Source organism: Melopsittacus undulatus, chromosome 1 (genome assembly GCF_012275295.1).
Source record: "Melopsittacus undulatus isolate bMelUnd1 chromosome 1, bMelUnd1.mat.Z, whole genome shotgun sequence".
NCBI lineage: Eukaryota > Metazoa > Chordata > Aves > Psittaciformes > Psittaculidae > Melopsittacus > Melopsittacus undulatus.
In genome coordinates this window covers 135,317,926-135,342,973 of record NC_047527.1, presented here as the reverse complement: position 1 = coordinate 135,342,973, position 25,048 = coordinate 135,317,926, and the positions used below count along the sequence as shown (strand labels likewise).

The window sequence follows — 25,048 nt, the reverse complement described above, 5'->3', positions numbered from 1 at the left end:
TACGTCTTCAGGATAAATCAAAACAGATTTACCAAAGACACCCATAAAACTGGGCAGCAACTGGGAAACAGGTATGGTTGGTTAGTTTACAACCACATTACAATTACAGAGATGAATTCAAGGATAGGTATTACAATGTTCAGCAAGGTGAAATGACATAAACTTAGGCTATTCTGAGATAATCTTACATTTGCTTCCCCAGGAGAATGTGCATCCTAGAAACCTGAATTTATACTGAAATCTGTCACAGAAGGTTGAAGCACCCTTGGAACAAATTTAATTTAAACAAAAATAAAACTTTATAATGGATTTTTTTATTATATCTACCCATTTGTACCCATGAGTGAACTCCTCTAAGCTCTCAAGACTGCAGTATTCTATGTGGAAAGGGGTGATAGCTGCTCATCATAAGCATAGGAGACTGCTAATTCCCTAATTGGAACATAATCCAAAAACTGCTCAAATAAATTGTGAGGAATCAGAGAATGGGTTGGGTTGGAAAGGATCTTTAAAGATCATCTAGTCCAACCCCACTGCCATGGGCCCAATAAAAGCAATTCCAAAACCAGGGCAAAAAGTGCTGCTAGAATGTAAGGTAATGCTAAGAGAAACATAAGAAACAAACTTTTGTTGATACCTGGGTTGAAACTTGAAGGAGTCCCAGCTGTAAGCTGCAAGCAGAGGCCAAAAATTTTTAGAGGAGATTGCAAAAGAGGTTGCAAAGGGATTAAGGCCAGATTTAGTAAGATGATCCTTTACAATGCATCAAGTCCAAAATAAATAAAAGCAATCATTCTGGAGCTGAGACACTACTCCCCAGCCCCTCTTCAGTGGAAAAACAGCAGTCATACAGTGACAGGCAACCATGGGAAAGTTACCTGAGGGCTGCAGGAACATTCATTTATACAAAGTCTGAATATGAGCTCTGTTCCCCATCTGTGACAGAGAGCATAGACCATATATAAGAGCAGGCGGACAGAGTATTCCTAGAGATCTGCATCCACACAGAAATGACTCAAAACTGGAAAAAGACAAAGAGCCTAATTTTGCCATGTCTCCTGAGCTGTGAACACTTCCTCTGAAGCAGAGAATCAGAGATTTACTGTTATTTCAAACAAAGCTCAGGGTGTAGATTAAGGATTTATATGCACAGCAAATAAATCTGGCCAATTCAAATAACTGAATATTTCATACTGATGTTGATTCATTTTGCAAGCACCAAATAAAAACATCTTAATTGCCAGAATTTTCTTGTGTTTGCTCATTCTCTAATCCCTCTTCTTCCCCTGCAGATTTCTTAATTATATGTCCTGGCCAGTGATGAAAATGTTATTATAATAAAGAATTCTTGAACCCAAGCATTATTTTTGCAGTCTTCCCTATTTTGAAAAATATTCAGCTAAACAGCACTAGAGATATAGACCATAAAGAAGAGTAGAGCTACCTTACAGCTCAATTGCAATGCTATGGAAAGGAAAAGAGCAAGCCAAACCCTCTATTTCTAAACATGTGTGAATGAGCAGCCATGCAAGGAATACCCCCAGAAGCAATAATCCCTTTTGATAAATTAACAATTTGGTGCAGTACAGTTCTCACCTGATAAAGGTCCTTCTCATGGAAATAACATTAAAATCAGCACAGACTGTATTTTTACTGCCAAGTTCTTCTATATAGGCAGTATTCCATTTTGATTCACATGAAACTGAGGCCATTGTGTTGTCCCCTGACAATCCTCTCCTAGAAACAAAGCATTCTGACAGCATGTCATCACTACTGAACTTTAAAGGATTGTATATGATGAGGAAAGGTAGTCTCGTTATGCTCCTCTGCTCAATTAAGTCAGAAAACATAGAACAAAACCATTGTGTAGAGACACAGAAAATCACTGGAATTATTTTGTGAATTTCAGGCTGCTAATGTTTAGAAAAACTAACATGTATTTCAGATTCCTTCTCCATGCTTCACTATCAAAAGTTACATCTTATCCATAACATCCAGAAAACTGGCACACCATTTCTGCAGCATGTATCTCTCTTCCAGATAAAAAACTATCTGGGACAAGAGCCTAAGGAAAAGTTTTTAAAAATGTCTTCTGGCAGCTTTTTGACAGGTTTTTCTCTGCATTTCCTGGCACAAACTTCCCAGAAATACTTGTCAGCAAGCAGGTTTTCTACACTGTCGGTTTCTTTCAGTTGTCTGGACACAATGGGAGAAGAGTACGTTCCCCAACCAACCATAAACTCTGTATGAGCTAGCTCAGTGGTTATCAGTAGGCCAGGCAGATCCTGACAGCAAGACCAGAGCAGGCAGAAAAGCAGGTCCCAGTGAAACAAGCCAGCCGTAATTTCCTGCTACCAATACCTACAAACACAAGCTTTGCCTCTGTAAATGGAGAATGCAGTCTTTGTGCTGCCCTGGAAGCTGCTAGCATGTTGCACAGGTTGGGTTTTGGGAAGCAAGGAGTACTACACTGGTATCTGAACCCAAGCTTCTGCTGGAGCTCTAACCTTCAGGCAATAGCCACTGTTACTTCCTCCTCCTATGACAAACCTCTACTGGGGAAAGGTGAAAAACTGAGACTTCAGTATTGCACCTGGAGCTCCTGGTGTCAGGCAAGCAAATAGCAAAAATCAGGGGACTGAACAAGGATTACTACAGGAGGATCATGAAAAAGAAATGTATGTAGAATAATAGTTCAGTTTAGTACAGTTCTGACATTGCCACTGCTCTTCCAAGTCATACTTTTCTAATCTATATTTTTATCATGGTTTTTTACAAAGGATAATTCCTTGGAAACTTGGGAAACTTTTCACTGGCAACAAGGGGAAATCAGGCATTAAAGTGGGGTTAGGATGGAGCTTTTCAAGCAACATCCCTATTTCCGGTTGCAAGCACTTACTCCTATCTTCAACACTGTGGACTTTTTCCAGTACAGATTACGCTCATCCTTACAGTCTATGGGTGTAATATATTTTTTAGATTTCTTTCAGAAAAATGGTCAGCATATCCTTCAAAAAATAAATGGACAAGAAGTGGAATGCACTGTCTGATTTTCCGCCTAGTAACAGCAAAAGTCCCAGGTTTGTAAACTAAATTCTGTCTCTCAGGAAGATGAAATACATAATTCTGAGAGCTTCAAAAATAAGCAAAACCTGGCTTCTGATACACCTGTGCTTTGAGGATGATGGGATTTGGAGACCATGAAAGACATCTGAGGTTTTTTTTCTATGGGAGGATCATTTAGGGCTGACACTGACGTCTAGCAAAATGAAGCATTTCCTTTTAGTCCAAGGACTCATATAAATGCAAATGTTTTCCTACAAGTTAATTAACTTCTAGACTTCGATGCTTTGTGAAATTTCTTTGCAAACAACCACTGGTTTATGAACAGAAACACTACATATGTACATTCACATGCACCCACTGACCGGCACGTACTCAATACAACTGCTAAAGCTTTGTTTCTCTAAGAACCAGTTCTCAGAAGCACACAGACCCAGAGCGTCTCAATCTGAAGATGAAAAAGCAAATGTACACCAAATGTTTCTAAACGATCCCAAACATTTTTCAGAATAGACAATTTATTTTTCTATTCCTCTGACAATCTTGAAATCATACTTTAAAAGGCTACATAAGCATTTTCAAGTTTCTTTCATTCACAAAATTTAGCTGTTTAAATCCCATACACTTGATTCATCTTTTTATACCAGATAAACTTGCAATGAACTTGTGACTTTCCAGGGTCTGCACCATTGGGCTGTTTTCAGTTTAAACAGCTGTGTTAAAATTTCTTTTTATATAAGACTTGAGGGTACCCATTTGCTTCAGAATTAAGAGCTTAGCACCTACAGATGTTCAGCTAACCAGATTGTTAATGGCTATGTTTGCTTTATACTTTCTTATATAAATAGAAAAAGTTCTTCCTCAAGCGGAATGGTTCAAAGGTTCACATGTTATTTTCCCAGCATTTCTTAGGTTACTCCCTTCATTCCTACCTCTCCTCAGTGTCCAAAGTTATTACTGATAAAGGTTTGCACACCCCATGTTATCTCTTGTATTCTCTCAAATCAGTGCTGAATGTTTTCCTTCAAAGGCGGCCAGCAAAAACTGAGCTTGCTTTACAGCAAAATAATCAGTAATAATCTTACGTTTGTAATAAACTGAAATACAGTGAAAAAATTGTTACAAAATGCAACACCTTAGTATTATTATTTTTGATACTTAAGATCAGTATTTGGTTTTGTTAGTTCTTTTGTGTGTGCTTGAAATTCTCCACTGGTTAAGTCATTTTTGCTTTCACCTCTCCTGGTATTTCTATACAGTTCATCTGAATCCCCAAATTCCCTTAAGATTGTCCTTAGATAAAATTAGAAGCTTAGCTGCTTGATAAATCGGAGCATTCCTCTGTAAACATTCAATATCAGCACTTCTGTCATCTGATTTCTGAGTGGAATTTAATATAACAGCTGTGAATAGCTTGTGACCTATCCCAAATGTGGGATTCATCTAACTAAATGCAGATGCAGCTGAGCTGCTCTCTCAGTATAGTCAGCAGAGAGCCCAGAATCACAGAACGGTTTGGGCTGGGAGGGACCTTAAAGATCATCTAGTACTGATGCCCTGCTACGGACAGGGACACCTTCCACTAGACATGGTTCATCAAAGCCTTGTCTAAAAGGAGATGAATGGGAACCTTCAGAGTTCACCCCCCTCATGCCAAGTAGACATATAGGTTGCCTGTACTGCAACCAAACTTCTGTATTTTTCTCCATTCAAAAAAGACAAAAAAAGAAAAATTGCCGATTTTCTTCCATTATCTTTTGTGACCTTAGCCTGATTAGCTCAGACATTCATGCCTATCAGAACCAAACTCTCGAGTTCAGATTGCCATAAAGAGAGACTGCTTTTCTTCCTCTGAAACATGACTGATTTTCTAATGAAGTTTCTCTTTGATGATGCTCCCAAGTGAAGGCTCTTGAATAGTGGCCAGTAAATGGCCAAAACTCTGGACTTTTCTAGTCTCTTGGGAAATAGTCTGAACATGCTACAAACTGATCAGTTCCTGTGGAATTGTGAGAGGGTCAAGAAGGTTTTAGAAATCCATTTCCTAAGACACAATCTGTGACCTTGATGTCTCAATCAAGGGTAAAGCAAATTACTAAAAGAATGTCCAGTTCAGGTGTTCTTTTACTAATCACCTGACTTTGGTTTAACCATAGAACATAAATGCTTTTCTGCTGACACTGTGTAGGACTGTCAATGAATAGACAGTATTATCAACAGCCACAAGCGTTCATAAGCATGCCTATTTACAAAAATAATTTTTGGGTTAAACACTTGTTTTCTGTCTCATATTCACATGCTTGAAGCCCATGTCAGACATTATCTTCTCCTTAGGCTGATAATGCTGAGCAGCAGCTGAGGTGTACCCAAAAGATTTGCCAGCTTGCAAAGAACTGGAAACATGCAGAACTTCTCAGCTAGCCTACATGTTTGGAGGATGCCATTAACTAGTTCTGGCATATGAGCTAAACATAGCAGCGTTCAATAACACACTGTTCAGAATGAAAATGGGAACACTGAGGATGATGCTGCATGTCAGCACACATGACAAGAAGACAAAGGTCACATTGCAAGGCAAAGACTAGGGGCAGCAAGGCAGGTGACAGCAGTTCTGATTATAGCATCCTCACATTCAGGACTGACATATTCATCAAAGGTGGATTTGACAGATGGCCACACATCACAGGAAGCAGTTCTTTGCATGGGAATGAAGTTCAGAGTGCTGTTAAAAAGGGGCTGCTAGTCTCACTCTTGAAATTTAGGCTCAGTTTACCAAAAAACTGAAGAGGAAAGAAGTCCGTGAAATCCAACTACAGAGCTTATACCAAATGATATACTACTAAGATGATGTGCAGGAAAAACAGGGTTTGGAAGAAGTCTATTTTTACTTTCTTACTTACAAATTAATATGAGCACATCTTCTATTCCCCCCCTCCCCCCCCACCCCAATGCCTGCAGTATAAAATCAGTCATTGTAAGAAAAAAAAACCCACAGCAAATCTATGGAAGAACACAAGTCAGCAAGTCTATGGAAGAACACAAGCTTATCAACTATTTATTAAAATCCATCATTAAAATTGCATTTGAATTAAGCAGAGTTAAACAGTTAGCAAAACAATCAAATGACTAAACTATGGAAAATCCTGAAAGGAAAACTCCATAAATCTAATAGGCAATTTCTAAAGATTCAGCTGGCCTACTGCATTAAATATAAACAGTGATCACAAAGCAAAACTGATGAACCCCCCCCCCCCCAGAGCAGTCTGAACGAGTCTGAGTTATCAGTAACTTGATTAAAACCACTACTGTTTGAAACTCTGCTGTAGACCTATATAAAGTTTAACATTTTATAGTGTCTTTATAATAATAATTCTTTGTCATTGTTTCTGAGCATTTTAAGACTTGCAGCTTATAGTTTCTCTAATCTCTATTAATGCTGTTAATTGCCTGAATTTAAGACTGCATAAATACTTTTTACAATTAGTTCATTTAATTTACTTGAAAGCAAAATGAACATCCATAAAAGGCAAATAATTGAACATTTAATTATGGAAATTTGCTATTGATTACTAAAATTTGCTTTTAGAATGGGCATGTTCTTTTGCTACTTGCAATTACTCTAATTAAGGTTTTCACATGTTAATTAGAATTGTTTTGGCATGGCAAATTCCACCCCTCTCTGTCTCTCAAAGTAGGTAAGCTCACACTTTATTTTCCCTATATCTAGTATATGTACACAAGGAAAAAGGACTTCCCAGAGTACCTTCAAATTAAAAAGGGGCATAATTCTCTCAAGTCAAAATAAGCGTAAAAACAATATGGACTCTTTTTTTAAAGCATTAAATATCTCAGCCAGAAACAGGAAAATTGAAACATTCATGACAAATGTCAGTAAAATAATGAAAATACTTAGGGAGAAATAAGATTTCTGTAATCACAGTGTGACTATAAAAAAAATTAAAGAAATAACTAACCTTGTTTTAACCTAAAGCATGAGGAACAACATAACCTAACCTGAAAAAATACACTGGATTGTTTGCAGTGAGTAGCTTATATACCACCTAATGCTGTTCTCATTTTAATTGTGCCGATGGTCTTATCTTTTGTAGCCCCTTCAATTTATATACTTTAAGTATTTCTCAGGAAGCTTGTTGGAGACGGGATGTAGAATGCCATCAGCCTGAGAGTTTCACTCTCTCAGAGATGCAGCAAACTGTAAGCTAGTGAGACTGCACATCTTAAATTAAAATGAGAAACTCACAAGCCCTGGGACTGAATATGGCCTGCAACTTTACTGAATGTCACTTGGGATCATATAATTTTTTCCTTCTATATTACTTCTGACTAACACTCAGCTAGGCTTTAATTTATGGCCTAGCAGTGTATCTGAAAGAGCTATTTGGCCCTCAGTAAAGGAGACAATATCCCAGGTTTAATTGAGTACATAAAATTCTACTTTGTGCCCTCTTGAGTCTTCCATGGAAACTGTGGCTCACCGAGGTAGACAGTAACTGTTAGGAGTGTACTTACTGCATTGAAGTTGGGGAAGAGATTGACTGCTGCAGCAGTGTCCAGAGGAAATGGAAGAAATGGTTTAATATCCAGCGATGGCTGCAAAGGTGGAGCAGGAGGACGCACGAGGGCTGGAAGGGCAGGGCTCTGGCATGTACCACCTATGTGTAGAAAGAGACAGAAGCAGTCAGCAAGTACTGTGATTAAGAGGAAGAAAAAAAGCCAACCCCAAAAAGCAACAAGAAAAAGCCAATACTGGATTAAACAAATACATTTTTATTTGACCACGAATTACGCCATTACTGAAAAACAGCACAGTTGCCTCAGTGATGGTTATAATTCTTTGCCAGTAGCTGCCTCAGGTATCAGTCTACTATTATTTAAAATTAACTAATAAACCATTTCCCTTCCTGGATTACCTGGAATAATATAGTTCGGTGTATGTCTCACTTCCTTTTACAACTTCAGCTAGCCTCATTCTGCTATGATTTCAGTGTTTCATCCCAACCCCATTCCTCAACCCTCCACAGCCTTACAGCTTCAGAGTCAACCTAAACATCACAAGCACAACATACCTTGCTGCCTCAACAGCTGATCAATACAAATCTAAATTCAGAAGAGTTTCAGCAGCCACAATCCTGATTATGGGAAGGTACCGATAAACATTTTCTGCTCTTGCAAGGGATGGAGCTGATTCAGGCTCTGTGCAGCAGAAAGTTCCTGCTGGCTAATGGTACCAACCATTAGCTCTGTGGGAACATGATGCAAATGAAGAAATCCTCTTGCATACCAATAAGGCACTACCTGTTTGCAGTGGACCCTATTTTACTTATTTGTTTGTTCCTTGCCACAGCCAGCTAGAAACTGGAAAGATCCAAGCCTGTTCTCTTGCTTCCAATGTCTCCCATGTTTTGGTTGCACTCCAAAACATCAATTCCCTGTTAACTAAAGACTACTTGGATCCTAGGAAACTGTTGAAATATGCCAGGGTTCTCCCAAACTGAGGCAAGCAGCAGACTGTAAAAACCTGCTTGTAAGAATACAAGAAACAGTTTAAAACAAAAAAAAAGTAAGGGGAGTTTTACCCTACTGACTGAACAGAGACACAGGCAGGCACACCAACAGAGGGAAGAGAGTCGGAATCTGTCTTTTTCTTTTCCTTTCATGCATACAGACACTCGATTAGACAAGCTGCATGCATTCTTTAAAAGACCAGATACAGTCAGAATGACATACAGAATCTGTATTTGGCCAGCAAATCTGCTAACAAGGTTTGCCATTAAATATGTCTAAATGAGGGCTAACAGCACAGGATTTAATTAAACAGTTGTAACAGATCAGCCACAGTTCTGCTTCTAGGTATAAAATCAGCTGGAGCCAAATTTTCAAAGACTGTGTTTTGCCAAATTTCAGGTCCTGTGTGAAAGATTTCACTAAAAATCATTGAAAGGAAAACATTATCCACTCGTATACTAAAGGTATTGGAGGAGGGCTCACTCCAAGCTCATGTTAGATTTTACCATAGAGTAACTGCCATTTCTGGACTAATTTTTACATTTTCCTCCATTTGAAAGTGTAGCAAATCACTCTTTGACATGCAGCAGCTAAGGATATGAGCAACAGAAAAGCAGAGGGCAAGTAGCTCTGCTTTCCACAGCTCACCATTACAGAATCAAGTATTTAATAAGTGCGATTGGATTGGCAATTGCTAAATTCCCATGGAATTATTACAAAACCAGCATAAAAAATAAATTGAACAGGTCAGAATGATGATAGGGTAGTGTTGAACATGCCAATCTTATTCCCTCTGAAAAGACGAATGAAGTTAATTTTTTTAGATGCTGGAAATACTTTTTCTCTCACGCATAATAAAGGAAAGAAATCGCTCCTACTAATATAAACCTTAATAAGTTTCTGAGTTACACCTCAGATTGTACAGAATCACAGAAATGACAAAGTGAGCATCTGCCTGGTAATAGCAAAGAATCTGAAGCAGGTTAAGTATCCTACAACCCACAGATGAAAATGCAAACTAGACTGAGAAATATCATCTGTGCTTGGGTACTCAGCTCATTGAGTGTCTCATCTCCATGCTATGGAGCAAAGACTCATAGGTTTGGATTACCTAGAGCATCATCACTGCTATTTCATACTCTCCTAGGACACCATGGTATGAAGGATAAAATACTTCCATTCTGTGATCCTTCCCTGGGCATGACTAGGCGCTCACACACCTGCCACTGCCAGAGAGGACTGCACAAAGTCATCTGGGGACGAGAACACGCTTTAAATGGAAAAATTCAGCCAGCTCTGCAGGACCTTGGCTGGAACTCACAGCCCCTTGAACAGAGTTTAAAATCTACCACAGTCCTGGCTAGAGTGGCACAGAAAATTAGTATGTTCAGGAGCACAGCTGCTCTGTTTTCCCTGTTTTTGCAATAGTGTCAGACATGTGCCTGAACGATGGAGCATGTGATAGGTATCATGAAATCTGAGCTTTTGCTTGAAAGAAATTCTCTAATGTTTATGGCTGCAAAAATTAGCACTTATTTCCATTGAACATGAGCAGAGATGTAGTCTAGAACTGGCAACAGAAAACCTGAAGCAATGGCAACTGTTTTTGTGACTCAGCTTAACTGAAAAACCTTTGGACAACATTTGGGAATGTCAATGTTAACTACTTCCCATCCAATACATTAGCAGAGAGATGGGGAGGAGTAGAATCCCACAGGGAAAAATTCTTGAAAAGCACACATAGATAAATTCTTACTGTAAAGAAGGCAATATAAAGGGCAGAAATGATGACAGGATGAAAACATAATGACCAAGAAAGCCAAACTGAAGGCAAAGTAAGAGAAGTGTGCTGAACCTAATAAAGGGGAATTTACTTTGAAAATAAGTGGTGCTATGTGTAACAACAGCATGCTTAGAAAATCACTATAGCAAGACATACATCTTTTTTAGTTATCTAGTATTACTGAACACTGGATTGAGGTGAGTGACCATGAGGATTGCTTATGACTGCTTTGGTGTTCTGTATGCTAAGCTTCTACAGAAAGACCTTCACAGCTTTTCCTGTGCAGATGCAACAATGCTAAGCAACAAACAATGAAGATTCAATGTCAGCCTTTTTGTAGTCTCCCAGCCAGCAAGGTCTGGAGTTCCACTTTGACTGATAAAGATAAGATAACAACCCACACCACTGACAGATTGTCCACAGCCTGTGCTTGAAGTTCACATGTACATCCTTGCCAAAACCTAGGTGCATGCATGGCCTGGCTTAAGATATGCAACTGTCTCCACAAAATGTAGGCCAGTACAGGCCTGAAGTTACATTTTATGAGTAGCATGCTACAGTTACCTAAAATAGGAGGATACTAAGGTATTTACTAATTCCAGCATCACAAATTAGTGATGTTACAGTCTCATTTCTTTCTAAAGAGGAAGAATTTTTGCAGCATGTTCAGATCTTAAATGTGAGATCAATGTTGCACGTATTTGGGAAATTAATTTTTTTTTTTGCAGGAAATATACAAATAATATAATATAATGTAGAAGCTTCATTATCTCAGCATTTTAACCAAGACTGAAGTAATCATTCATTTCTTCAGTTTTCAGGCAATTTAAATCACAGACAAGATAATCTCTTGGCCAGAGGCACTGGGTATGCATCCAAGGTAATAGTGAGCAAACAAATCTGAAGAAAAGCTTTTTTCAGACCTTTGCCCCTTCCTATATCTCATTGAGACAGTTTTTGAGAACTCCCCTAGTGTCAATCAAGCTGCATTTTTTCACATGGATGCACTTCTGTATCTCCAGTTGGGACCAGACATTTTGCCCTACCACTAGATAATTTGTTTTGCAATACAGCATTATGCTCTGAGCACAGACAGCCCATGTGGTACAAAGCCATGTGTGCAACATGAGGTTCATACTCTTTGTTGCACAGCCTGTTCAGGCAGTTCTTCAGAAACCTGGTACGATATAATGACATGAATTTCACCACTGCAACACATTCCTTGCCTGTACCCAGTACGAAAGAAAGACAACATAAACATTCAGATGAAGAGCTGATTCATGCAGGTTCAACGACAAACTGTTCATTCCACAATCAATTATCATATTTTTTCTTTTTTTGAGTTGGAATGTAAATAAATATTGTTTTTCCCTTATCCCCAGTTTTGACTTCAGAGACCATGTTTCACCATGGAAATGAAAATACATTTTAAAATGAGAAGTCATTTGAAAAAGAAGAAAACAGATTTATTTATAAATGCTGATGTTTTGGCCTTAAAGACATTTCTGTCAGAATTCCTTACAAAAAAAAAAAAACAAACACCTTCTGTGAGAATTTTTTGCTTTCAATGAAATAGTATTTTTTGATAAGAAAGTCTTCCATACAAATAAACAGACATAAGAGAGCAGAGTAGTTTTTATATACAGGGTAATATATAACACGTTTTCTTAGTGTTTCTGGAGGAAGTTAACATCCTTGTCCCTCAGGTCCCCTAACACACAACTCAACAACTTGGCAACCACTTATTGCTATATTTCGTGACTTGGCTACAGAGAAAGATATGCTGCATCTTCCCCTGCACAGCCTTTCCTCATGCAGACTCATTCCCAAACCTTTAAACTCAACTGCAGGTTTTGCTTCCAGAAAAAGAATCACCAGTTCTATTATCAAATAGTCTCTCCTTAGGAAATATCCAGCCCAAATTTTACAGACACAAACAATGTAGATAATTTTTTTGAAATGCATTTGGTACTTAGAGGTATGTGAACTGGGCAGGAACTCTAAACTAATACTCCATTAATCTAAATCTTTTGCAGTTCTTCCATCACTAACTATTACCACCACAAACTCTGAGTAAAAAAGCAAATCTCTGCAGAATTCCATTTTGATTCCTTCATTACTTTGCAGTTCTTTCCTTCTGACCACATCCAAGTACAAGCCATTTTAAATACATCAGAGACAACCTAAAGTAATGTGCAATTTCCCTTACATCCTGGAGTCTGTTTTCAGTATCATAATTTGGTTTCTCCAAGATACAGATAATTCCCAAGTTTTCCACCCTATCTCATGCCTCTCCCAATATAGCTTACTTGAGGTCAAAACAATATACGCATTCTGCCTTGGCAGGAGCTCGGAGAACCTTTCAGCTGGTATGACTCAGTGGAGTAAGCTGGGGATGCATCACTGGTTTCTAACTTAAAAGTTAACTTCTAGGTAACTTAAAAAGATAACTTCAAAAAGTATCAGTAATATTTTTTTTTTTTATATAGGATTCTAATATTTGACAGTTCACACCCAGTAAGCATTACAATATATTCCTAAGACATATTAGGATAGAACCTGAGCCAAACAAATTTATTTTCCCTAGAAAATTTTCAAGAAAACTAATTCAGGCTATTTTAAAGTATATAAAAAGAAGGGATATGTTCTATCTTATAAATGCAAAGAATCTTACATTTGGGTAACTCAGTATCAACTATAACTTTTATTTTATTACGAATTTAGTTTGCCAGTGGGCCAAATAAAAGGTATATTTGAGAGGGTTTTCTTCAGAAGGGCAATAAAGATAAAAACATTTAAGAACAGTAGGTTACCCATGATGAACAATGAACATTCTTTATCTAAAATATTATATACCACACTTAGGTCTATAGAGAATCTGATAGAATGGAAAAAATAAAGATATCCAAAGACAAAAAGAATAACCTGCTCTGGGATATAAAAAAAGACAATGTGACATGAATTGTAGATCTGGCTTTTAGACATTAGCTTAATGTAACTTGCCATGAGTTATAGTCACTAGGGTACTCCCTTTTATCACTGTATGATAGTCTTCATTTTTGCAACAGATACTTTTCTTAAAAACCGTTCAACTGTCACTTTAAAGGTACGTTCAGTTTTGTAATACGTAGTAAGCTTTGCCTAATCACCGAACTGCTTATTAGTAGTTATTATAGTACTCAAATGACTAAAATATGAACTCAGCGTACAAAAGGTAGCTAACAGGCAATCTGTACCTTTTATGTACATAAGCAGATACACTTTTAAATGTTTAATAGGCTACATAGTATTCCATATGGACTGAAAAAAGGTCATGTGAGAACAAATACATGATGTCTGTTGAGAATTTATTGCTCAGAAAATCCGTTCCTTGTAAGGTTTTTGTTGTGGGTGGTTTGTGTGCATGTGGGGGGGGGGGGGGGGTTATTCTTTTTTTAGGAAGGGAAATGAGGATCTTAAAACACAGTGCTTTCAACACCTGTATGGTTCATAGACTTTATCTTGGAGAGCATTTTCATTATAATAAATATCCCAATAAGTAATCCTGAAAATATTTTAAAAATGAGGACATCCACATTTAAACATATGGTTTCATACAATCCCTCTTAGTTTCAGAAAAGAAAGAAAAAACAAACTGCATTAAATATTTTACACCCACTAGAAAAGAAACACCCTCAAAATGGGGTTCCAACCACACCAGCTTTCATCCTGCTGGCTCTCCTGAGACAGCTTGAGGATCAAGTACACTGTGTGGCAATACAAGCTTTCCTTTCATAAGTTTTGCTGTTAGTAATGTTAACAGTGGCTAGTCACTTTGAAGAGGATGAATGCAGCACTGTCTCAGCTGTGCAGATCTGAGTGTAACTGATTTTTCAGTTCACTGCCCAAACCAAAAAATTAAAAGACAATTAGGGGGGAAAATAAAAATCATTGTGTCAGCTGAAACATTTCTTTCACTCAAAACTAAATTCTGTAGTTTGTACTTGGACACTTGACCACTTTCATTATTTAAATACTGGCAAATTTCAAACATCCAAATCCAAACAATTCAAAATTACTCATTACAAAAATATTTTCAAATATTTTCAAACCTCTTTCCTGCTTCCCCCCCACCCCTTTTTAAAAAAAATCCAAATTAGAACCCTTTCAGTTTGGCACAGATCAATATGTGCTATTTATTTACAGAGTGTGTTTTTCAGCATACACACTACTCATCTGGAAAGTTTGAATCACTGGTCATTTGCTACTATTCAAAGTATTATTTTGTCTAGAGACAATATTTATTCTGCAATTCCTGCAAAGTGAGCTAGTTTAGTAAAAGGATTCTTTTTATTAGTAATAGTAGATTTAAAAGCCTGTGACCATGCCTCATATTGGGGTTTTCAGCCTTTTTTTCACACTTACTAGCATTTTGTAAAATAAAATGATATAATCTGATATAAGAATTTTAATTAAAAAAATGTACCCCTCTGTAAACTTAAAGGAGTAGATTTCTCTTTTTGTTGCATAGAATGCTGTGAAATTATTATTATGACGCTGGACTACGAAAATTTGCATGAATACACTGATATTTATTATCTTCTTTCATTGTTGTCCTTACTTTCAGAAGACAATCCTGCTGCTCCCTTTTCACTACCTTCTTCCCTCCTGCCCCTGCATTGACAGACAGGTGGGCCCAGGTTACAGATCATAAAGTCCAGTCTGTCTGAACAGGAACAAAGTGCACAGTGGTGAAGACCCTACCTGCTTCAGTCCAGAAGGATGCTAATGTCAGAGCCTCCACAAACCGCATAAAGTATTATCCCCTTTTCCTCATACCAAGAATATGCTATGGCCCACAAGGAAACCACTAAATAAACTATCATTTATTTATTTTTTTTATTACATAAAATTTACTGAAAATAACTCGCGATCTGAACTTCAGTACTTAACACTGCCTGACAATGAATTCCACTAATTCACTACAAGCAACTTCTTCTATGGATTATAAATTGCACAAGGGCAGCAACTAAGCTTTTTATTTTAGGAACATGACCTACCTAATTGAGCTCTTCAGAATCCTTTGAGGTTTTTTCCAGTTGGTCAGACAAATCTGGATGATTTTTTTTCCCTACTGGAAGCCACTGGATCACTGAAAACTAAATGATCCAAAACAAATGTTCCACTTTCTGTAAAGTTCTGTCTGTTTCCAGTAGAAGGAAACAACAAGAATTTGTCTAATTTGCTTATTACCAGCTGCCCATACCAAGTACCAGCCATTGTAGCTACCAGACAATCAGAAAGCCCAAGACCACCAATGTCTTAGCTTTGGAGAAGATAAGCAAAACCATAGAATCATAGAATAGTTAGGATTGGAAAGGACTTCAAGATCATCTAGTTCCAACCCCCCTGCCATGGGCAGGGACACCTCACACTAAACCATGCCACCCAAGGCTTCATCCAACCTAAATGCCCAAGAACCTCCTCTCTTCCCTCCTGAGAATGGATGAGCTTTTCATTTCCATTTGCCTTGCAAAACAAAAAAAAAAAAAAACAAATGTTAAATACTCAGCAGCTTTATATTACTCCACAGAATTTTGGTATTAATTTTCTGAGCATTCCTATATGGCAAGAGACTATCCCAATTTTTCAGCTAGGAACCTAGGGCAGACAGCATAAGTCACCTGTTCACAGATCATACAGGAATCTGTGGCAAGTGAATGAAGTTGAGCCCTAGGTCCCTAAACTTAGAATCATAGAATAGTTAGGGTTGGAAAGGACCTCAAGATCATCTAGTTCCAGCCCCCCTGCCACGGGCAGGGACACATCACACTAAACCATATCACCCAAGGCTTCATCCAACCTGGCCTTGAACACTGCCAGGGATGGAGCATTCACAACCTCCCTAGGCAACCCATTCCAGGGCCTCACCACTGCAACAGCCTTCCCTACTAATCTAGTAGAGAATTGAATGCATTTTCACTCAGACTTGAGAGACCTCATGATGGGAAAGACAATGTCAAAACCTGTTTTTCCTTCCCAGCCATAAATGCTAGAGGGTAGATGAATGGACCAATGACTCCATATCTACACTGATAATTCTCTTTCCTTTTGGCAAACTATCTATTCCCACCTCTATATTCTGATGTACTTTCCCCTCCTGCTCAAGTTTTACACAAATTTCTACTTTCTTTAGTAAGAAAGTTAGTCCAAGGAAGTGAAAAGCCTGCCTTTCCTGGAGTGAGCTGGAAATACATATAGGCATTCCTACCCCCAAGCACTAATGCCAGGCCAGAAAAGTTTGTTCAGATATGAAAGACAAAACAGCTTTCCATTTTCTTCTCATTACTGTAATGTCTTCATCTTGGGTAGTTATTCCCACATAAAGCAGCTACCCACAGTATGATTCTCAGTCTGCAGCAGAAACATTGACATTCAGACTCAAGCTGAGGTGTATCTTGAGTTGTGTGGGAAGCATGAGTGTTTTCAGAGAAGCACTGCAATTCAATGAAGTCAGAGGAAGGGCACAGTGTTACAAATGCACATGTCCCCATAACTGCACATACAGGGCTTCTCTACATCTTTCAGCAAGTAAATAAATTTTCTTACAGTGCTACACTGACTGCACTATTACTGACTAGCACATCACAGATGTCTCCTAACCAGTGGGTCAGAATATGTGCTTAGTGGCCTCCACTAGATTTCTACTAGACCCTACCAGATCTAACCAGCTACAGGCTCAGCAAAAAAACTTGTTACAGACTGAATGGATCTAAGTATTGAATGACATGGAGGAAGCTGCTGAACAGCATTAAGAGCAGTTTCCCAACAGATCCTAACTGCAAAGACTCAACAACCTCCCTCGCCTCCCAATAAATAAATGAAATAAAGCAAAAATACACGCATCAGCCAAGTATTCTAAAAATCACATTAATTTTAAAGCTTTACACTTTTTGACATTTAAAATATTCTTGACCTGGCATATTCTGCAGTTTGATTTTTCTGATGTTTTTATAAAGGTCATGTTTACAGTATAATGAGCACAGATTTTCAAGGGTTATTAATCAGAAGAATGCTGTATTGCAAACAGATTTTCACAGAATTTTTCATTTTTATTATGAATATATTAACAGTTTTAAAAGTGCCATTTTTCAAAAGCATGCTTGGAAAAGAAATAACAATCAACTTCTGATGTCTTTACTTGAAACAAGCATACAACTGAGACAAATATATAATTAGTAGCATGAAATGAACACACTCTACTAGTAAACTCTATGAGGATAGCACTGTGCAGCAATGCATCCTTCATTTAGCACTGAGAAAGCTCAACTTCAACAAATTCTATTAATAATTCACTGGAATTAGTTTTTGCACATTTGAAGTGGATCTTAATTCCAACACTTATTGTATGTTACCAGAGCATCCCTTCACTCTTCCGATAGCTGTAAAACCTCTGCTGTTATATTGAATAACAGGTAGATCAACTTGGGAAATGATTAAGTTAGGAGAAGGATGGCAGAATAAAAGCCAAAGGAGCAATGTCTGCTCAGGTCAAAGCTAGCATCACAGAGAGGGAAGAAGTGAAGGAGGGAAAGAGGTGCATGGACAGAAGAGTGATGGAAAGTCTACCATTATGTAGATCAACTTGGCTGTTGGTCTCACAGGCAGCACACAGCAATGGACATGAAAATATCTCTCTGTAAATCTCTACCAGTGTTGCATGGACTGGGACAGGATTTCCCTTGGGATTAACCTCACAAGTTTTGTTTATATAGGTATACAACATATACATTACTTTGTATATATACATAACAAAAATGATGGAGCCACATTTTCGTTTTTATTTCCTGTGCATAAAGACATAAATGCTTATACAATACACCAGACACAATCATAATATCAGAATTTTTGATCCACAAAAATCCCATATATATGTTTAAAGCTATTAGATTATTCTCTTTTGTAGGCAGGCGGCAGAGTAAAGTATCGTTTTGTGCTGAACACTGAAAAAGTAGAGTGGAACCCAAACTACAGGGTTTACAAATGGATAGTGAGCACAGCTAGAGCCACAGTAAACAGAGGTGGGTTTTAAAAGACAATCACCTGAACATAAAGCCCTATTCAGCTCATGGTGGTTTGAAAGATACTTGTTGAGATAAATTATACATCATGTAATTTTTCCCATATGCATTCTTAAATTAAAAATACTTCAAGTTATTTGGCTTAGGAACTTTTCCCACCAATGAAATACCTGTTTTCTCACTCTGAATGAAATACCTGAAGTAGACCAAACCAACAAACATTGATATCCTTCGTACTATTCTTTCTCAGGAACCCTGAACCCCAACTATTAGATCATGTGGGCTAATTGTCTCTAAATCCCATATAACTTTTCATATAACTTCTACTACGCTTCAATGAAATGAAACCAGTTCAGCCCTCAGGAGATAGAGCTTTTTGGGGAGGGTGAGGGGGGGAAATCAAAAGTCTGAGGCTCTATCTGTGACCAAGACTGGGAAAAAACAGCTGATGAAAAATTGAAGGTATCCTAGCAGGCAAACCATGCTCTGTACTGAGAAGCAAAGAAACATCAGGCAGTTACTGGCAGTCTGTTGTCCCCACAGACACAGGGGAAGAGTTACGCTTCGTTAACTGTTAAGTTTAAACCTTACTAGAACAGAATTGTATGCCACCTCAAAGCACACATGTACTGTGTCCAGCAATGACTAATCTCTGGATTTTCACCAGCAGGCAATTACTAAACAGGGAGGTGGGGAGGGGAGGGAAGGGCCAGTTGCACTCTGGGGAGAGAGAAAATCTTCCTGTCTCCTGTTAAGTATCACCTGAATATTTGAAGTTCAGAATCATTTCCTTCAGCATAGGGCAGCTGAATTCAGCTTATATCACACTCTTATAGAGACATGAATACAGATGTTGCTTTGTTGCCACATTGCCCAAAACTGAAGGTTAACTGTAGTGATTGCAATACAGTAAGTTGGACATGCCCATAAGACAAAAAAACATGCACACTAACAAGCTAGCAGCCTTCCAGCATGAAGAGATGAGTCCTTTAATTCACTAGAAATTTGCAGATCATCACTGCCTTTCTTGGAACCTTTGTTTTATTGTACAGATGAACACATTGGTCATTCTTCATCTGTCTGACAAAGACTAGGGATGCAAATGATGACCAGTTCTGGACTGCAGTAGATTCTTGAGTTCAGCAAGGGGTCAGCCGTGAAAGGAGAGCAGGTGCTGATAAAACACAAACCCCTCAAGATTATGTTAAGAGCAAGGAGTTTACATCAAATTTGGGAGGGGGAAAAGTGGAGAGGAAAGGAGGGGGAAAAAGGAACTAAAGGAATTAAGAAGGCAGCAGGCAGAACAAGAATGTAAATGAAAGAATGGGATGTTGGAAATCAGTGTGAGAAATCTAAACCTTGGACAGAATCAATTAAACAGATGTTTTATGGAAATTCTACATCCAGCCACAGATTTAGTTTTAATAAAGTTTGAATAGGACATGTTATACTTTAAAAGTAATGGTTGTGTGACTGTATTGTGTCTGGAAAATGCTAACAACATTGCCAAAAACTATTTATTGCAATCACATACTGCTCTTGTGCAAGTCAAATGATTTTCTTTTTCTTTTTAAACAGAGATAAACATTTGTCATATGATATTTTGGAAAACAGTTTCTAAGTGTTTAGTTCACAGTATATCCTGATGACTAAGTGTTTTTATGTCCTTCCAAAAACTGTGGGATTATGCTTTCACAGACACAGTTACAATCAAGAATATAGCTATTCCATAAACCAGCAAGTCTCTATATTCAAAAAGGGTAAGCAAAAAAAAAAACCACACCATGATGAAATCTAACAGGTAGATAACATAAAACAGTTTTATTAGGACTAGTGAAGAAAACATTGGCTTTTCTATCTATGAGAAAGATCACATGAACATATTTTATACAGTGTTTGGTAAGAACATTGGCCCATATATACTAATGCTGTGATGTCAGAGTTGAATCAAGCTCCCTACAAATTAGAACAAGAAAGACGGCCAATGAAAGGATTTCCTGCAAATGCTTTATGGCACAATGAACTCATGGTGTCTATGGTGGCAGACTCAAGCACCAAAGCTCAGAGCCATCAAAATCTGGTTCTTGATAAGAATCCACAAAAAATCACCTTTAAGTAACACTTTGAGCTGTCAATAACAAAAAAGTGAAAAAAGAAAGTATAAATTCCAAAGGCATGAGGGCTTGAAATAACAGCATTTGACTAACTCTCTGAACACCCGAATGCTCCACTATACAAGCAGGTTACTTCCATTCTCACTAATATATTCTAGCCATGACCCTTCTGCAGCAGAGAAACCCATGACAAATCAGACTACCTTGAATTCACTTCTATAAAGCTGCCTCTGTTCTCTGTCATAGGGGACCATTTTGAAACCATGCTTGATGCCAGTATGAAATAAGAATTCCAATCTCCCTTGAATCAGGTTTTGGTGTTGCACATGCCCCTGCAATCACAAAGTTACAGATAACTAATCATAACTATACTTCTATGACATTTTGGCTTATGCCATTGCTTGTGAATAGGAGGGAGGGGGAAAGCACTGTAAAGTTTAACCTTTCTCCTGTGTTGCAAAGTTCCATAAGAATTTGTCTTCTCTGAAGACCTGTATGTAAGCCACACTCTGACACCTACTCATTATGGAAGCAAATCTTAAGATCATTATAAAAGTTTCAAAAAGTGAAAGAAATCAAGGTCTGTATTTTAATCAAAGGCCTGTATTGAAGCCTGCTCTAAGTCTAATGCCTCAGGGAAATGTCCTAATAGCTGGACTGTTGACTAAACTTGGGATACTTGCACAATAATCTCTTTTAGGAACAGCTTATGTTTGTGTAAATGTGTATTCATTTCACCAAGGAATTTAGCTTGGGTTTACAGCAGCCCACAAAAATCCCTTGACCACAGGGCTAGTATCTTTCTGGGAAAGTGAATACATTCTTTTTCAGTGGAGAAGTTCTAACAAAATGGCTATTTATAAATAAGGGCTACGGAAACTTTAATTTTGGCAAGCTTACACCTGATGGAGCTGATGTAGGCAAATGCTTTGAGAACTGGAAGACGTGGCAGTTAGTAGGTTTACTGTCCTTCTCTTGATACTTGTAAAAATGCTGGCAGGTCTATTTTTGTATATCTCTATATAAAACATGCCTATAATTTAACAAAGTTTTTCAAGCAAGAAAAATAATCTCCTTTCCGTCTCTGTAGGTGGGGGAAAAGCATCACTGCTTTTGCAAACAAGACATAAAGGACAAAATTTTGTCCTATTTTCCAGAAACAGAGGCATGCCAGGCTGAATTTATCTAATCTATGACATGTTGGATGCTCCAGGCTACATCCACGGAAACAGATAAAGGCTTGTCCTCCACAGATTTAATGAATGGGAATCCCTGCCCCTGGCTAATATAAATTGTGCTTGTTGATGGCCAATTCTATTGATTACAATCCTGTTACATTTACACACATACACATAAGAGTTTTCAGTAAACTGGCATAAACTATTGGCCAAAAAATACAAACCTAAGCCAACAATATATTCGTATTTCTTTAAGCTGTATAAAACTAATAATGATTTTTTAGCTTTTCTGTATCCTATCCAGGTGTTCCTTAAGGACATTTTACCATCAAGCATACAGAAAATTATTCCATGATAAATCCACGATTACTTATTGCATTCAGTACCTTTTCCTCGACCAAAAAGCAAAGAAATTTTTATAGGTTCTGACAGAGATTTTGACATAAGGTTTTCAAACTGGACCACACAGCTTGTAGCTACAAACAAAAGGCAGCAGGACAGTATGTTGTGTATCGCTGGTTACCACTTTATATGGGAGAATATCTAAAAGAAAAACAAAATGCAAACCCCAACAAAAAACCCAATAAAAAACCCACACAAAACCAAACCCAGTCCAAACAAACAAAAAAAAAAAAACCCACCACCCTGCAGTGGTATAAAAAAGTGGCAAGAAATGGTCTGCATATTTACACATGCAGATTTCACTGCTGGCTAGTGATGGCAAGGGATAGTGGAAGGGAAAAATGCTATTCATCTGCATTTTTACATAGCTCAGAAACAGACTGAAACCCCCTGTAAAGAGAAAGGAATATAATAACAGCTCGAGTACCTTTCCTGGCCTGTCCTTCTATCAGCTTGGCTATGTTCTGGTCCTCTATCAAGGCATCTTAACATGTTATAGCTCCTGTCCTAGTAACTTAACATAGGAGAGAGTTATAAAATTTTAAATAACTTTGTAGGGAGGTCTCTTCTTGCTCATGCAATCACCCTGCTCAGAATAGCTACTTATGGCCCTACATAGCTATTAAAATTTCACTTTGTGCGCATCACAAACTCAGGCTAGATATGCACCAATTATGCCTTCACAGTTATTCATAGTTTAGAATTCAGCATTCCTTGCGCTAACTGTAAATATATCTTGAAACAAAAACAACCCACTTCAAACATTTCAGCTCATTCCAGTCAAAGAATATCTTTTATCTATCTCGTTACTAAGGTGCTTGAAAAAAATCAAGCCTTGGGCATAACACAATAAAACTGTCACTCGATAAAGGGGAAAAAAAAATTGTCCTGGTTGACATGTTTTATTTTATTTTTAAGCCTCTCTCTGCTAGAAAGAACAAAACAGAACTAACTTTGGTTCTCACAGCTATTTGGGAGATACTAAATGTGATTTTTGAAAGGCATAGCTACCAAGCTTTTAACCATGATATGATAGAACACAGAACCAGGAGAAAAATTCCTGTGCAGACTTTTCTGATAATCCATGTAGATGAGAAGGATCAGAATCATGCAGCCTCCTAATGTTAAGTCCATCTATTACAATTCCAGATACTATTGACTATGCTATATATGGAAGTATTTGCTCTCATCCTTATAAAGTCATTGCATTGCTTTGGTTTTACTATTTGGAGTGAAGTTATAATCATAATTTGATTTCTTTGTGTCACATTATTTCACATATTCCTACTATGTTTTCACATTAAAATAGAAAAGTAATCCCCAAAATTTAGGCCACAGACATTTATTTAATTGAATTGTATATCAAATTCTCCAAATGATTTCTCAATATGTCTTTATTACTGGAGAAGAGCAAAATACTCTCTCCAAAACCTACCACCTTTGAATTTTAATCGATTTGGTATATTAATCTGATGAGAATAATCTTCCGATATCTGAGAAGATAACATGGCAAGGAAAGTGCAAAGAGCCTTCAATGGAACCGTGTGTTGACAAGTTGGATCTCTTCTGCCATTCTCCTGGTCTACTGCTAAAGAGTGGAGGGAGACTCACATACTGTAATCATCTTTGCTTTCCATAAGAGGTAATCTTACAACACATTTCCAAGAAAGTTAAATTACATTAAACCAGTGAAGTGAGCCAACCTATTGTCAGATTGCTATAGAAATGCAAGGATTTGCTAAGCCACAGACAAACTTCAATCCTGCAAATACTTCTGCATATATTTAACTATTCCAATTCCTCCCATCAGTGGAATGACAACAGAAAAGTTAATTTTTTTTTTAATTCATGCATGCAGAAGTAGGGCCTATCTCTTATTTGAATGACTCAATCCAACAAAACATTAAAAATGTTCCATAACAATAAGTTTTAAACAAAGACAATTCTATTCTACTCAAAAGGAATTAAAATTTTACCAAGAGTGTTTAATTTGAAGGATGAATCAAACTCCTGAATATCTGACCTACATCACCATATACAGGAGAAAAAATGTTTGCATAATCCAGAATATTTTTTTTCTACTTTAATACTTTTTTGAAAAACAAAGCAAACTTATAAACAACCAAGATGCACCACCTAAGAACAGAAACAAAACATGAAACTAAACATAAGATGAAAGTTAAGGTACTCTATGTGTATCACCAAAAATGCACTAAGATTTCCATCTTTACTTTCTGACATCACATATTTAAAAAAAGAATAGGATTATTCCAGAGACAAGAACATACTTCTTAAATCTAGGAATGCCATTAAAACACACTCAGAATCTTGCTGTAAGTAACTCACTGAGAAAGAGAGACCTATCCCCCCATAATTCCAGTCATTTAAGAAGAGTTACACTGGGCATTAGTTTGAGTTGTAATAGTGAAGGACAACCACTAAAGCACATAAATCTGTTTAATTAGAGGTATCAATTCAAGCAATAAGACAATTTTGCATGCGAGCCTCCAAGAAACATGAAACTAAACACAACTTGCCTATATAAGGGTTGCATTCTAAAGCCTATGCACAAGGCTATTTTACGGACCTGCAGTTGCAACTAAACATAAACACATAAATCGCTTGATACACAGCAGTGTTTTGGGTGTGTTAATTTGAAATGTTGACAGGATTTCAGTGGATGTGGGCCCAGTCATGACAAGATGTAAGATCTGCACACCCTTCTTCAGCCCAAACCACTGATGTCAGCAATGTTCTTCTAAGTATCTGCATTAGGCTTGGGACTTTACACTTTCTGCTCTTAAAACTCAGCCAGTGGGTATCTGTAGCATCATAAATCTGTTACCTTAATTTACGCATTAGAGAATGATTTGATTTAGCATCTGTGAAGACTCTGCAAACCTGTATTTCTGGCTATTCTGT

At 37.6% G+C, this 25,048-nt stretch overlaps 1 protein-coding gene across 1 annotated transcript in view; it reads right to left on the bottom strand.

Moving 5' to 3' along the window:
* Positions 1–25,048, bottom strand: part of ZNF385D (zinc finger protein 385D) — a 420,486-nt gene that overhangs the window by 126,350 nt on the left and 269,088 nt on the right. Inside the window, exon 3 of the mRNA XM_013129993.3 lies at positions 7,594–7,736. Coding sequence (XP_012985447.3) covers positions 7,594–7,736 — 143 coding nt within the window. The remainder of the gene's footprint in view (positions 1–7,593; positions 7,737–25,048) is intronic.